Consider the following 14,209-nt stretch of genomic DNA (forward strand, 5'->3'; position numbering starts at 1 on the left):
TCATTTTGTAGATTTCATTTTTGAAATAAAAAAATGCTTACTTTAGTTCATCTCTTTGTGTTTCCATTGATTTGATGTTACTGATATTGAATCTCAGACAATGGTGATAAACGTCTAAATTAATACGTAAAAATTCAAAGAGCTAAAGATGATGATACATCATAATGTGTGGTAGTCTAAATAACAATTTGTAAGCAAGAGCAGGAGATAAAGCCAACCATTAGTTGTTTTGCATAGAAGGTTTTAACTGTCTACTCTTGCTTGGATGTTTCTGTTGAGTCCTTTATCTTTTTTCATCTGTAGCTACTCTACTGTTGTAACAACCAGAAATAAATGTGAATTAACTTTTCTTCAACTGTCGTTGAATCTCGAGATTTATTCTTTAGCTTGGTTATGGTTGGGCATGTATTCTTCAAAATAGAGAAACTTACACTCATAGTCTTTATAGGAAATGGTGAGTTAAGCAAGAAGAGTAGGAAGACTTGAAATTGGTGAGAGTTCCAAACTTGTTGGTGTAAATGTTGGTTTTCTCCCATGTGGGTAGCTTGATTTACTAGCCATGGTTTTATTTTAAAAGACTAACTAGTAAAGTAATAATGCAAAAAGAGGAAAACATCAACTGTTAATGAGCTTCCATAGCAGATTAAAATGCTGCATTTCCACGTATTTTTGCTATCTATGGTTTGTTGTGTTCCACTGTGTGCTGAATGAATTTGACACTCTGAGCTATTCGCCTTAGCTGAGGCATGTTTCCTCTATTGAGGAGTGTATGCACTTGCATTTTCATATCAGGCAATTGTAAAGGAAGAAGATATGTTATAATTAGAAGAGGGAAATAAAAAATAAGAAAAAGATTAGAATTACACATGATATACTTGTCAAAAAAAAATTGTAACAAGATATTAGTATGAAATAATTATGCATTTTATTGTTATTAGAAACTGTAGGTTATTACTCGGAATCTGACAATAGAGTATAGAGAGTAATTTCTGGTACACATTCAGCATCTTCTGGTGCTGCTTTACATTTGAAAAAGGATTACCATATTAAAAAAGAAGAAGATTAGTTTTCTGCAAATCAAATCAAAGACAGATGATCCCTGGCTTAGAGATGTGGAATGAAACAAGTGCTTCCAATTAGGGATATGTCGGTGCAGAGAGCAACAGAATGTAAACCTCAGGTGCGAAGGCATTTACCTTTGTTGATGGCATGTTTGGTATATAGAATTTCTTGCACATTTTTCAAAAATACACTGCATAAGCTAGAGAAGAATCAGTACTTTAACTTCTGGCAATATTGACGGCTTATACCATATTTCTGATCAATATATGACTGCTTCTATCATATTTTCTATATGCATAAGTTAAATCATGCTCCAATGTGTCAAATATACTTTGGACTTGAGGGAATATGCCATTTGTGGTTACTTGCATATCTAATTTACTATTTTTCCCAAGGCTTTGGTCTAGTGGTAAGGGCGTAGCATGTGATATGTGGCTAGGCGCACATAACGGGTTCGAACCCTGCCACAAACAAATGCCTGATATTTAAGTGGAGAAGGGGATGGTCCATTATCCAGCGAGTTTCAAACTGTGTGCCACTAGCACTCGGGGATTTCTCGGTTATTAAAAAAAAGAACTTACCTTTCGCATTTTTGGCTCTATAAAGTTGCCAAATTCGGTGAGCAGTATGCTCGGTTCAATATCTGAAAAAAACTACCAGCAAGTTTGTTGGTTCACTTAACTTTTACCAGTTAAAATAAAGTTAGTTGTTTCTCTTTGCTGTTTTTGCAATTCCAAATACAGAGAGGTTTATGTTGGAGATAAAGATCTCAAGTAAGATCATCGTGAGGACTTGAATGTGTACTTTTTTTGTTTGCGTTATATAGTTGGAGCATATACGTAAGATTGAAATATCCACTTTGGATAGTGGAGAAGATTTAATGGACCTTTGGATAAAAAAGAAGTGAAATTTGGAGGGAAAAAAAAGTAGTATTTGGAAAAAAGTTGAAAAATGGAATGGAAATTGGAGTTGTGTTATGACATGAATACAACTTGGAAAAATGATCATTTTTTGTGAGTGATTTGGAGTGAAAAAATGTGAAAACAGGTATTAGGAGTTTTTCGAATACCGGAATTTATTCCGGCAAAAAACTGAAAACTACCCACGGACAAATGGGCCCTTAGGAAAGCGAAGCTTGCTTGCAAGTTCCATTAATTTCATATGCAACCATTCCTATCCCCAAATATGTTTTTCAAAAAATTTGTGCTAGAGCAGATGCTAGCTCTGAAAATTTGTCTGTAAGTTGTAGTATGGTGAACTTACAATATATTTTGCCTTGAAGTAGCTGTTCATAATGTGCTCTTGCTAGTTTCCCTGATTGTTAGGATTGCTACAGTAAAGAACAAAGAATGGTTGTGTTAACTACTGAAGCTTTAGATGTAGAGTCTTAACTATATATTGTTGAGACATTCATACTGTTGTTGTATGTGCTCATCCATTGATATATAAGATACATATATGAATGAGCCTGCTGTTTCATGGTTAACTAAGCAGTAAAGAGTGGATTGTCTGTATGGTGTTCCAGTTTCCACCTCCTTTTTTCCATCTTGGTACTGCCATTGTCACGTCACATATGTCATGGTAGGTTTAATACAACAACAATAACAATTATATCTCGATTCAAAGCTAGTTGGGGCTTGCTACATGAATCTGCTATATTCATCATGCATGCTCAATAATTTTTTGTAAGACAAATTAGGTATACTCTAAAATTAGAGACTATCTAAATCTCACACTTATCCCTGCACTGATAACTAATCTAAGTGCATGAGTAACAAGTAACCTAAGAATACCTTACTTTTATTGTGTTATGTTCTTCACTAAGCTCATATGGAGATTATAGGTATTTTGTGGCGATTCCTCTCCATGTCGTTGTATGTTTATCTTATCCTTTCTTTTCACCTTTTATCGTCACAGTCGTATGTGGAGGTCTGTTTTAAGACGTGATCATACCATCTGAGTTGCACCTTGTGTTCGATTGTGGTCATTTCTTGTCCTGTTTGATTTTTTTTCTGGTAGCACGCACATCCATCTTAACATTCATATTTTGTGTTGCTCATCTTATGGGGACATGTTAAACCTTAGAGGCCAAATTGCTGGTCTCATTCATGATTATCTGGTAAAGCTGCTTTTACTTTGCATAGGTATCTTCATGTTGCATATAATCTCTTGAAGTATCATATAGAAAGTTTATATGTGCAGTTGCAGAAGCAGTTGTTAATAACGTCAGTGGTAGAGTGAGTTCAAAATTCAGATGGACATTGCGTGTTACGTCCTTACCACTGAATTAAAGTCTAGTGAGTATTAATTGGGTAACTATTACGTAGATCGATGGTCCAAATTCCAATACCTAACCTACTATTCTAATTAATTCAGTTTCATGTCACGTAGAGTTCATGGTCAATGATCAAATCCGTTTGCACAAAAATTCAAAATGATTATCTTTTTATATACATCAAAAGGCTATTTCAATAAGGTGATATATAAGATGGATAAAAATAATTCAACCCTTTTACATCAAGGGACATTTTCTCATCTAACCCACTATTATAATTAATTCAGTAGAGTTAATTGTCAATGATCAAACCCACTCGTACAAGCCATTAACTTATTGCCACTTTGTCCTTTGATTTTGTACCAAACTACGAAAAATTGATAACCACTAGTTTGATTGAATATTAAGCAATTAAATAGAAATAATTGAACCAAAACGAATTGACCATTAATCACTTTGTATCTTCTCGTATATGTATATACTTCCTCTGATTTAAAATGATTATCATATTTTATTTTTCGATAGTCAATTTAATTAATTTAGAAAGTTAAATTTGATGTTTAAAAATTTAAATTTAAATATTAAAAAACTCTAAGAAAAATACTTTACTTTTTCGATGTTTGGCACATTTTTGCCAAAACAAAGGTGAACGTTTTTTCCTTTAAATTGTTCATCATACTTTTTCCTTTAATTAGCATAATTGGTGGAATTTTGACTTTGCCAAACAGTTTTCACATTTTCTTCATGCCATTGGTAGCAGTATCGTAATGGAATGTTTCAAAAAATATTTTAATCTTTGCTGACTTGGTCATCACAAATGATAAATTTAAGCCATTTATTACAGGGCATATATGTACTGCTCTCTACGTCCCCAAAAAAAAAAAAAGATTTTTTAAGTCCAAAATAACAAAAATATAATATTCGAAGTTCAAAGATGTGCTCCCTCATTCTACTATACATGTCCACTTATTCTTGTTCTGTTTGAAAAATCAAAAGAAAATGTATTATTTTATACCTACTTTACTCTTATGACCTATTTGGCTTCAAGAATACTTGGGAAAAACTTAAAAAGTTGTGTTTGGTCATACAACTCGGCAAATATATTCGTCAAATATCTCAAGTTTCAAGGTACTAGAAAAAACTAGTATGCGGGTCAAGTTCCTATATTTAGAAATTTTTAAAAAATTCAAAAATTACTCCAAATAAGTATGTCAATTATTGTTTTCTTAATAAGTGTGTCAATTTAAAAGTGGATAAGTAATTAGGGATACTAAATATTTCATAAATTTATTCTGTTTGGGGGGTTAAAACTGAAGAATTGTTATTAGCTAGGAAACAAATTGTAAGAGAAAATTGAGCCAAATGTAATTTGAAGGGTTATTATATGGAGTATCTTAGAAGGAAAGATAACTTGTCTCCCCTATTTTTTTTTTATCTTTTGAAGTGAAAGAAATAAAAGACAGTATTTATAAAGTAATTATAATTTTTTGGTATTTCTTAATTTATTAAAAGAGAGTATTTTTACTTTTCGTCAAATATATTGACAAATTATGTATTTAAATTGAAGTAAAACTTTGAAAACAAATATGTTTTTTTTAACTTAACATGAGCTCGTATTTATATCCTCCAACTTTGAGGATTTGTCAATATCCCTTCTAATTGTTGGGTTCACGTAGATGATGTGTATAAATAGATATTTAAATTATATAATGTTGAACGAATAGAAACATGTGGTCTATTGACACCATGTTGTGTGTTTACTTATTCCACTCTATACAAAATTAATGGTCTACTTATATACATCTAAAATTGAAGGACAAAAATACTAATCGAGTTCAAATTAAATGACATGCTTATCTATTGTACCACTGATTTAATTTTCTACTTAAATGATAGTGTTAGAATTTTTTTTGATTTCCCATCCGGTGTTCGGAGCCCACATTGAAGCTCCGACTAAATTTGAATCGTGTTGTCCATTCGGGATGGCACTCCCAACAAATTTTTTTCATATCCAAGGTTCGAACTCGAGACCTCTGATTAAGAGTGAATCACCACTCCCATCATTGCACCACAACCCATGTTGGTATAGTGTTAGAATTTATTTCAAGAAGAAAAAATAGAAAAGGGGAAATGAAACCATGGATGGAACATTGTATTTTTTGTCAAATACACATAGAACAGAGAATACCCATATTCCATAGTGAGTCAACTGATGAGATCCTCCATTTTATTAGCCAACAAGATTACTCACCATAGAGAAAAGATCGGTTTTTTATCCCCCTTTGAAGTCAATTCTATAATTCTTGTCACAAACCCTAAATTCTCTACAATTTCTTGATTGCAATTCAACTCTGTTTGGTCGTGATCCTTTAGATTCTTGAGACACGACGAAATAGGTAAAAATATTGGCATTCCTTGCTTTATTTCATATGGGTTTTTCAAGGTCAATGGTTTCTTTATCTTGTCATTGGTTTTCTGTAAAGAATGTTCTTTTTTTGGTTTCTAATGAATACCCATTATTGGATATGTGATTTGGAGGTAATCTATGTGGTTTTGTAATTTTTTCTGTGGGTTTTGGCATGTTGGGGTTTGTTAGGTGGGAATGTTGGTTTGTTTATGAAATCTTGTTGATGCCTTTTGTTGTTTTGGTCTGTATCTTTGTTGCTTTGCCTATTAGTTCAAACTTTATATTCATATGATTTTTAATGTTGAGCTTGTTGTGTCTGGGGTTTTGAATCCTGTAATGTATTAGTATAACAGATTGTCAACTGAATTTTGATGGAAATATTTCGTAATTAGTACTGACTATAATGATAGACGGACGAAAAGAGTAAGCGTTTTTGGTAGGTAGTAAGAACTAAGAACAACGCCTGATAATGAGGTATCTTGTCAAGAAAGTTTGAATTTTGTTAGCTCCAAGAGAAGGCCAAGTTTAATCAGTTTGATTATATTCAGGGTTTACTAGTGCTGTAACTGCTGTTTGGGATATCATCTAATCATGGGCCAAGTTCACTTGCAGTACAATTTTTGACTACTGAGGAAAGACTGTTTCTCTGAATTCAGCGTATTCAGGGGTTATGATTTCGTGTTTGAGTTGTTAGACTCTTCTTTCCTGTTCCTTGTTGTCTGGCTCTTGTACTTCATTCTCCTCCGTCTCAGACAATTCTCCATTTTAATGTTAACTGGCGAATTCTCTGAACAAGCTTATCGTATGTAAATTATTTGGTGAGTATATCTAAATTACCAACATGAACTATTAGGTTGAATAAAGACAATGCATGGATTGTGGAAACTTAGGTGCAACAAGTTGCTACTTTGTTTTGTTTGCTGTTGGTCTTCTTATGCTTGTTCTATTTGTCTACAGTACTGTTGAATTGGTTGAGATCTAACTGTACTATGATTTATTCTAGTGCAGAACGGACCAGTTACACCCTTTGACCAGCAGTACCAGGAACAATAATTTTTTAAATTGATCGTTGATTCAGTATGCCATGGGTTTTGATAGTTGGAGAAGTTCACCACAAAGTTATTTGTTCCAAAGGGAGTTAAGTCTGCTGACATCTGTAGCCTCTGAGATGATGAATTTCCAATGACTCTCTTGATGATTATACTGGTTTTGAGTAATTTCAGGGCTACAATGATTTGCTGATCTAATCATGAAGAATATGGGATTGAGATTTGTGCAAGTTCTTTTATTCTTTCTGTTTGTATCAGCTTTGATTTCTTATGTTACAGCTGCATCTGAAGAAGTGAGTGTACAAAGGGTAATAACTGCTCCTCTAAAGAATGTCCGAACCAATATAATTGATGGCTCTGGTAAAGAATATGGTATTGATTCTGTCAGTATGGATGGTAAAGGCGAATGGACAGGTGATAACACCAGAGTGTCTGTTTCAACAGTTGCATTGTTCACTTTGGCAATGGCTGCGGCTAGTGGTTTGGGTGCAGTACCATTTTTCTTTGTAGAGCTGGATCCTCAATGGTCGGGAGTATGCAATGGAATGGCTGCTGGAGTGATGTTGGCAGCGAGCTTTGACCTTATTCAGGAAGGACAGGAACATGGAAGTGGTGGATGGGTTGTGTCTGGTATTTTGGCCGGTGGTATCTTCATATTGCTTTGTAAGAAGGTGAACACCCTAGTTTCCCACTTTCTTGTTGTCCAGTTTTCATCCTTCAATTAGTTTTATATCATATCTGCTATTGAATAACATTAAATAATTTTATCATCATCTCTAATATCATGTATTTTTGCGACTATTAATCTAGATAAAAATGGAAAATGGTTCATGAGTAAGTGCAAGCTTAATACATGGCATGTGCTGCTGGTCTTTCAGTATCTTTGACTTGTTATTTTTCAAATTCTATGGGGCTGCAATGTTTATTAGCTTTCCCACTATTTTCAACTTCAGAGTACTTATGATCAAAACAAAATTACATTTCTCTAAAAAAATTTGTTTGATCAATAGGAAGTTGCGGGATCCTACTTTCAAACTTCTTCTGGATATCCTAGCTTCAACTTTCTTGCAAGTTAGTGTCTTGAAACAGTATCTGTTCTTGAAGGAAATTCATGAACGTCCACCTTTATTTTGATTTTAGTCGTTTTTTATTCTAAGAAACACATGCACGACGTTCCTTTGATTGGGGACTTTCCAGACACATCTGATAAAACTTTACTGTTCCACTCTCCAGGTCAATGTTGTCCATGATTCCATGTAGTAGGTTTAGTTCATGTATAATGTTTTCTTGGCAGTTGCTATCTCTAAAGGAAAGAACTCTACTTTGTAAGCATGGCAATATTGGAATTTAGAGGTTTCAGATCAAACCGATATCTGTTGATATAGGAAATTTGTAAATGGGCAACTCTATTAAAAAAAATCTAAATGTACATTACTTCTCCTTACATTTAAGTTTTTATTCCCAATCACTGCCCTTCAAAAACATATATACTATGTTGCTTGGATAAGGATGTCCACTACGTCTCCTTTCTTTTAAGTTTTTATTCTCGAGCTTTCCATGTATTTCTTTGCTTATGGACTAGGCGTAATTTTAATCTTTAGTCTTAGTTTATCAATGAAGAGAATCACTATGCATTCTAAAGGGGATGACTGAGTGGTTGAGGTTTAGGAGTAACTGTTGAGATTTCTGGCTTGAATTCCAACAAAATGTACTTAGTATGAGCCATATGGACAAATTTCCCGTGTATGTATGATGTCGCAGGCTGTTCGTGGATTACTAGAGGTGTGCATGAGCTAGCTTGACCACTACCTTTATAAAAAAAAAGTTAAAACCAAAGAACAAAAGAAATGAATGACTATGCTTTAGCTACAATTATTAAGATTTAGCAGAATATATAGTGTTCTAGCTAATATTCCTTCATTGAAGTACGCTATTCATATATCTTATCTCTTGAGTGGGATGGAATTTGCAAACTAAATTTACAACTTAATGTTGACTTCCATATTGGGAATTTGGAGGTGCTGGTAATGGGTCTTATGGAGTTAAGTAGAGAAGCTACTGCTTTTCAGTTCCAGTCATTCTGTTGTGTGGATATCAAATGTAGTGTGTTGTGTTAATTGTTTCTAATTTCTATTTACTGAAGGACATTATAAAAACCTTTTGGCGTTACTAGCGAATGCTAGTCGTATTAGCTTGATCTGCTGGCTGAGTTTAGGATTCTTAGTCTCTTTTGCATTTGAAGTAAACCTAATTCTGTTAATTTTTTGTGCATAACTCTTGTTACTCTTGCATAGTTTGACAAGTTTCGTCATTCCCACTTTGCAATTCCTCATGTTGTTTCTGTGCTCATATTCAGTTTCTTGAACAATATGGTGAAGTAAGTATGCTGGACATTAAGGGAGCAGATGCAGCAAAAGTCATCCTTGTTGTTGGAATTATGACGCTTCACTCATTTGGGGAGGGTGCTGGTGTTGGAGTATCCTTTGCTGGCTCGAAAGGTCTTTCTCAGGGTATCTTGGTAACTCTGGCTATTGCCGTGCACAACATACCAGAGGGTTTAGCTGTGAGCATGGTTCTTGCATCAAGAGGAGTTTCTCCACAGAAGGCCATGTTATGGAGTATATTAACTTCCTTACCCCAGGTGATTGAATATATTCCATCTTTTACAAATTGGAATTTCTAGTTAGACAAGTGAAAGTTGGGATATATCTACATTTTGCTCTCACTGGTCCCTACAAGTATTACCTGATACTTATACAAGTCAAGCCAGATTTTTCCATTTGTGATATGTAGTCCAGTGTTTTTGTTAGAAGTGCAAAGTGAAAAAAGCAACAAGGCCGCTTTATGCTTTAAGCGCAGAGCTCACTTCCTTGAAGTGAACTGCAATTTAAAAAAAAGACCAAAAAATCAGAAACTAGCAAGTAACTGCCTACTGGAATGTTAAAAAAAAGGCTAATACAATTAAGTTAATAAACTCAAAAATAACAAATAAGAGAAAACATAAGTCTGCTGATTGATGAAGAAGAAAATAAGAGAAAAAAAGGAGAAAAAGCTGAAAAAGAAAATAAGAGAAGCCAGCCCCTTCAGCAGAGGAAAAAATAGTGGAGTCCAGTGACCCCGGGAAGAAAGAAAGGAAGAATGGGAAAAAAATTGCCAGCCCCTCCAGCAGCGAGCCAGCAACGACAAAGAAGAAAAACAATGGAGGAGCCATACCTGGAGCTTGAAGAAGAAGAAGAGCAGCAAAAAGTGAATCTTAGTTGTAGTTCGGAGAAGAAAGTCACACCAAGCAGTGAGAATGGAGAAACAAAAGAATATTGTTCTGCGATTTCTTTTTCTTCTAAAAAAGTCCAGCTTTTTAAAATATTAACCAAAAAAGCATATGCTCTCATTGTTTCCTGCTACACACACTTCTCGCTTTCATCTGAGAAGCGACCACCTTTTCATTTCACTTCGCACTTTAAAATCAACAAACTCTCGCCTTGCTGAAGCGTTTGCTTTCAACAACACTGATGTCGTGTTTGTCTTCTATAAGAGGTGCTTGTGCCAATCATTGGAACGATAGTTTATACTGTTCATGCGTGTACTAATATAAATTCATTGCATATTCACGAACAAGTGAGGTATGACATATGATTTTTAGTTTCCGGTTTTAGTTATAGTTCAATTATTTTTCCATCCCTTGTTAGGACTCATGATATATTGATGTCTAAGTAAGTGATGAAGCGCTTGCTTTCAACAACACTGATGTAGTCTTTGTATTCTATAAGAGATGCTTGTGCCAATCATTATAACGATAATTTATACTGTTCATGCGTGTACTAATATAAATTATTGCATATTCACAAACAAGTGAGGTATGATATATGATTTTTAGTTTCCTGTTTAGTTATATTTTGATTATTTTCCATCCTTTGTCAGTAGTCATGATATATTGATGTCTAAGCCTTGAATTCTTTCTTAATGCAGCCAATTGTTGCAGTACCATCATATATGTGTGCTGATGCATTTCACAAATTTTTGCCATTTGCTACTGGCTTTGCTGCTGGGTGTATGATTTGGATAGTTGTTGCTGAGGTCCTTCCTGATGGATTCAAGGTAATTTGTTTAATGTCATCTTAATTTTTGAAAGACCTTTCATAACTTACTTGTATAGCTCTACCCTACAAAGGGGAGAAAAGGAGAAAATAAAGGAAAAGGAGGGAGAAAATGAGCATGTTACCTGATAAAAAAAAAAGTGGGAGAAAATGAGGATATAAAAAAATATTTAAAAAATGCACTCTTATGAGTTATGATCCATGATGATTTTAGTTGGCAAGAAATGTACGTATGTTGAACTCTAATATGTAGAGAAGCACTTAACATGCTGTTCTATGAAACTTTGGATGGAATTGGCCCATGAATTTAATCAACTGATAGAATCAGTAGATTGAAATGTTTATGAAACTTCTATTTAGCTAATATTATTGATGTTAGTTGAAAAGGAAATACTCTATTTTGTAGTTTTTTATTGACAAATTCTCGAGTTGGTGGTTACATTAATTCCACAATATAAAGCTGGATCTTATATTTCGTATTCTAATACTATCTCGGATAGTCCTGCACAACCATCGCTGAAATATTGATTACATTTTCCTTTTAATTTATGGTTCTCTTTGTGCAGGAAACCTCACCATCTCATGTAGCATCAGCTGCTACTCTTTCAGTAGCATTTATGGAAGCTCTTAGTGCTGTGTTCCAGAGTTTTGGCCACAACTACAAGTGAGTAAATCTTTCACCTACTCTATATCTCTTCTTCCCCACCCCTGCAATGACAGGAGAAGAAGTAGAAACAGATTGGTGAAGAGAAGTAGAAAAGACATACTTTTAGTCTTAGGATGATTAGAGTTTTCGGCCGCCAAGATGTCTTCTCTTTTAGCTGCCTAGATTTCATTTGAAATCTTCTTTGCTTTTAATTAATTGGTTAACTGAGATTGAACCTGAGGAGGACCTCCTATTAGTGGTAGCTGTATTATGTTGTTTTAGGTTTATGGTGTAACTTGTTTGTTTGTCTATATTTTGACATTGATGCGGTCTACTTGGAGGGAGTGTGGCCAAAAGATAATAGGGAAAAATCTATTGACATTGTATATTAGGGAAAACTGGAGCTTTTCTGTGAAGGTCGTGTATTGTTCAGCTTAGAAAATAATATTCAGGGTTTTATGGTATGTTAAGATTAGTTCTTTGGAAGTCGAGAATCATTAAGATTTTTTTTTATATCTGTAACATCCCACTGAACTTGCACGTATCTTGACTAATCCTCTAGGCTTGAAAAAAAACCCGGACCTATCCACCAGGTAGCTTGTCTGGCCCACACACATGGGTTGCTATAATTTTGCCCAACAATTCTGAGAATCATCAAGGGTATTTGTAAAATATTCTTTATAATTATAATAGTCAAGTGGATATTGTGGAGAATATCTTTAATTATATGTCATAATTTAGAATCAAAGGAAGTGGATATTTTATGTCATAATATATAATAGTCAAGTGGATATCAAAAAAGAAACAAGAAGTCATGGACATGTTAAATGTTGTATGGGGGAGAAAATGATGTCAAGGAGGAAATCGTAGGATTCTGTACCCAAATGTACAAAGAAGACGAGCCATGGAGGCCAACACGATGTGTGATAGAGTTAAATCAGTCAGAGGGGGAGATCTTTCTCAACAAAACAAAAAAAGAAGTCAGATAGAGGGGGAAATGAATGTGTGATTGGAGACACTTGTCAAAAAAAAAAGATGAAAAAAGAGTGGTTGGCGAGGGAGATATCAGAAACTTGAAGGTGAAAGAGAGAACTTTGGATTTGTTCTCTTGATGTTTTATTGAACAAAGAGGTAAATGAGAGGTGTATGACTGGTTTAAGATTGGAGTCAAATGATTTCAGCTAAGCCCTTTTCCCAGCAATGCTCGACATAGTAAAGGATATCATGGAGACAATCATTTCCCTTCAGGAGTCCCAAGAGTTTGGAAGTGTCTCAATACCAGTGTTATTAAAAGCGAAAAGTGTAAAAAGCTCTAAGGTCCGTGGGGGCTTTAAGCGCAAAGCGCAAATAAAGCGTGGGATTTAATGAAAAAAGGTGCAAAGGGTGAAAAAATAAAATGTGTATGTTTTTTTTTGATGAAAAGGAAAACCCGCAGCCGCTACCCCTTGGGTGCGCACAGGGTAAAACTCCCGCTCTTATGCAATAGCTCGCAAACCATATAGGAGAGGTAACCCCCACTAGGCAAGCCCAGTGCGACGAGCTCGACCCAGAAGGCAAACCCCTTGCTTTCACTGGCAAGGGGTTTCGAACTTGAGACCTCCAACATGGAAGTCCCAAGCCCAAACCATTGGGCCACCCTGAAGGGTTAAAATGTGTATGTTTAGTCCAAAACTAATAATTATAAACATGAATGACAAATATATGACCAAAGAAATTGAATTTTTTTTATGATTAAGTGAAATATCAATTGTTCAGTGTCACTTCTTCATAAGAGGCTCATTGAAAAGGAAAAGTTTTTCTTAGAACTTTGATGACAACACTGAAGCGCACATAAAGCGAGGCGAAGCGCTCAACACGTTTTGAGCCTCGCTTTAGGGCTTAAGCGTGCTTAAAGCGCACCTTTGATAACACTGCTCAATGCACCCTTCATTGCCATTATTATAGAAAAAAAGGAGTAGCAAACATAATATACAAATTTACTAGTCTAGTGAGGAGCACTTATAAGATAATTGTCAACATGCTTTCCATTAAACTTAGCCATTTGGACATCAAATATTACAATCTTTTAAATATTGAACTTCAATATTTCTAAATACTGGTTTAGCCAACAATAGTTGTAAATATTGAAGTTCGTATTTGAAGTTCTAGTGAAGCATTCAAATTCTGGTTTGAAGAGTATTTCAAGTGAAATTATGGTTTCCACTCACTAATCTTTCATGTTCACGCGCTTTCTTTCCAATTGAAGTTTATGTCCAAATGCAGTAACTTGCTAAATACTTTTTCTCAAATTGAACAACAAAAACTCATTCCTTCAACTTCAATCAAAAATTATCCTAGTGCCTAGTAAAGGTGGTGTCACATGAGATAGTGTCGATATCTTGATTGCAGTCTTTGAAGGTATTGACATACTTCAAATGTGACATCAGTGGCAAATGAGGTGGTGGATCCCGGAAGAAAGCAAGAGTGTGCAAATTAGATTTCGGAAGGACTTGTGATCATGTGAATTGAGATTTTCTGAATTTTGCAACGATGAAGATGGATTTTGTGGAAGGGTGAAGGAAATATATCAAGCTCTATATGACAGTGATTTCTGTATTAGTAAATGGGAGTCCTTGTGGCTTCTATCTAGTACTGGAGGATTGAGATAGGGACATCTGGGGCCTCCCATTGAGCAGA

At 34.7% G+C, this 14,209-nt stretch overlaps 1 protein-coding gene across 2 annotated transcripts in view; it reads left to right on the forward strand.

The window, feature by feature from the left end:
* The first annotated feature begins 5,466 nt into the window (after positions 1 to 5,466).
* LOC125853512 (putative zinc transporter At3g08650) overlaps positions 5,467 to 14,209 on the forward strand; it is an 11,136-nt gene continuing 2,393 nt past the window's right edge. The window contains exons 1-5 of one of the 2 annotated variants that reach the window (XM_049533211.1): positions 5,467 to 5,733; positions 6,748 to 7,464; positions 9,150 to 9,434; positions 10,760 to 10,888; positions 11,454 to 11,551. In XM_049533211.1, coding sequence (XP_049389168.1) covers positions 6,994 to 7,464; positions 9,150 to 9,434; positions 10,760 to 10,888; positions 11,454 to 11,551 — 983 coding nt within the window. In that variant the 5' untranslated portion in view covers positions 5,467 to 5,733; positions 6,748 to 6,993. The remainder of the gene's footprint in view (positions 5,734 to 6,747; positions 7,465 to 9,149; positions 9,435 to 10,759; positions 10,889 to 11,453; positions 11,552 to 14,209) is intronic. The other variant, XM_049533210.1, reaches the window with a different exon arrangement.

The sequence above is a fragment of the Solanum stenotomum genome, chromosome 1, assembly GCF_019186545.1.
Source record: "Solanum stenotomum isolate F172 chromosome 1, ASM1918654v1, whole genome shotgun sequence".
NCBI lineage: Eukaryota > Viridiplantae > Streptophyta > Magnoliopsida > Solanales > Solanaceae > Solanum > Solanum stenotomum.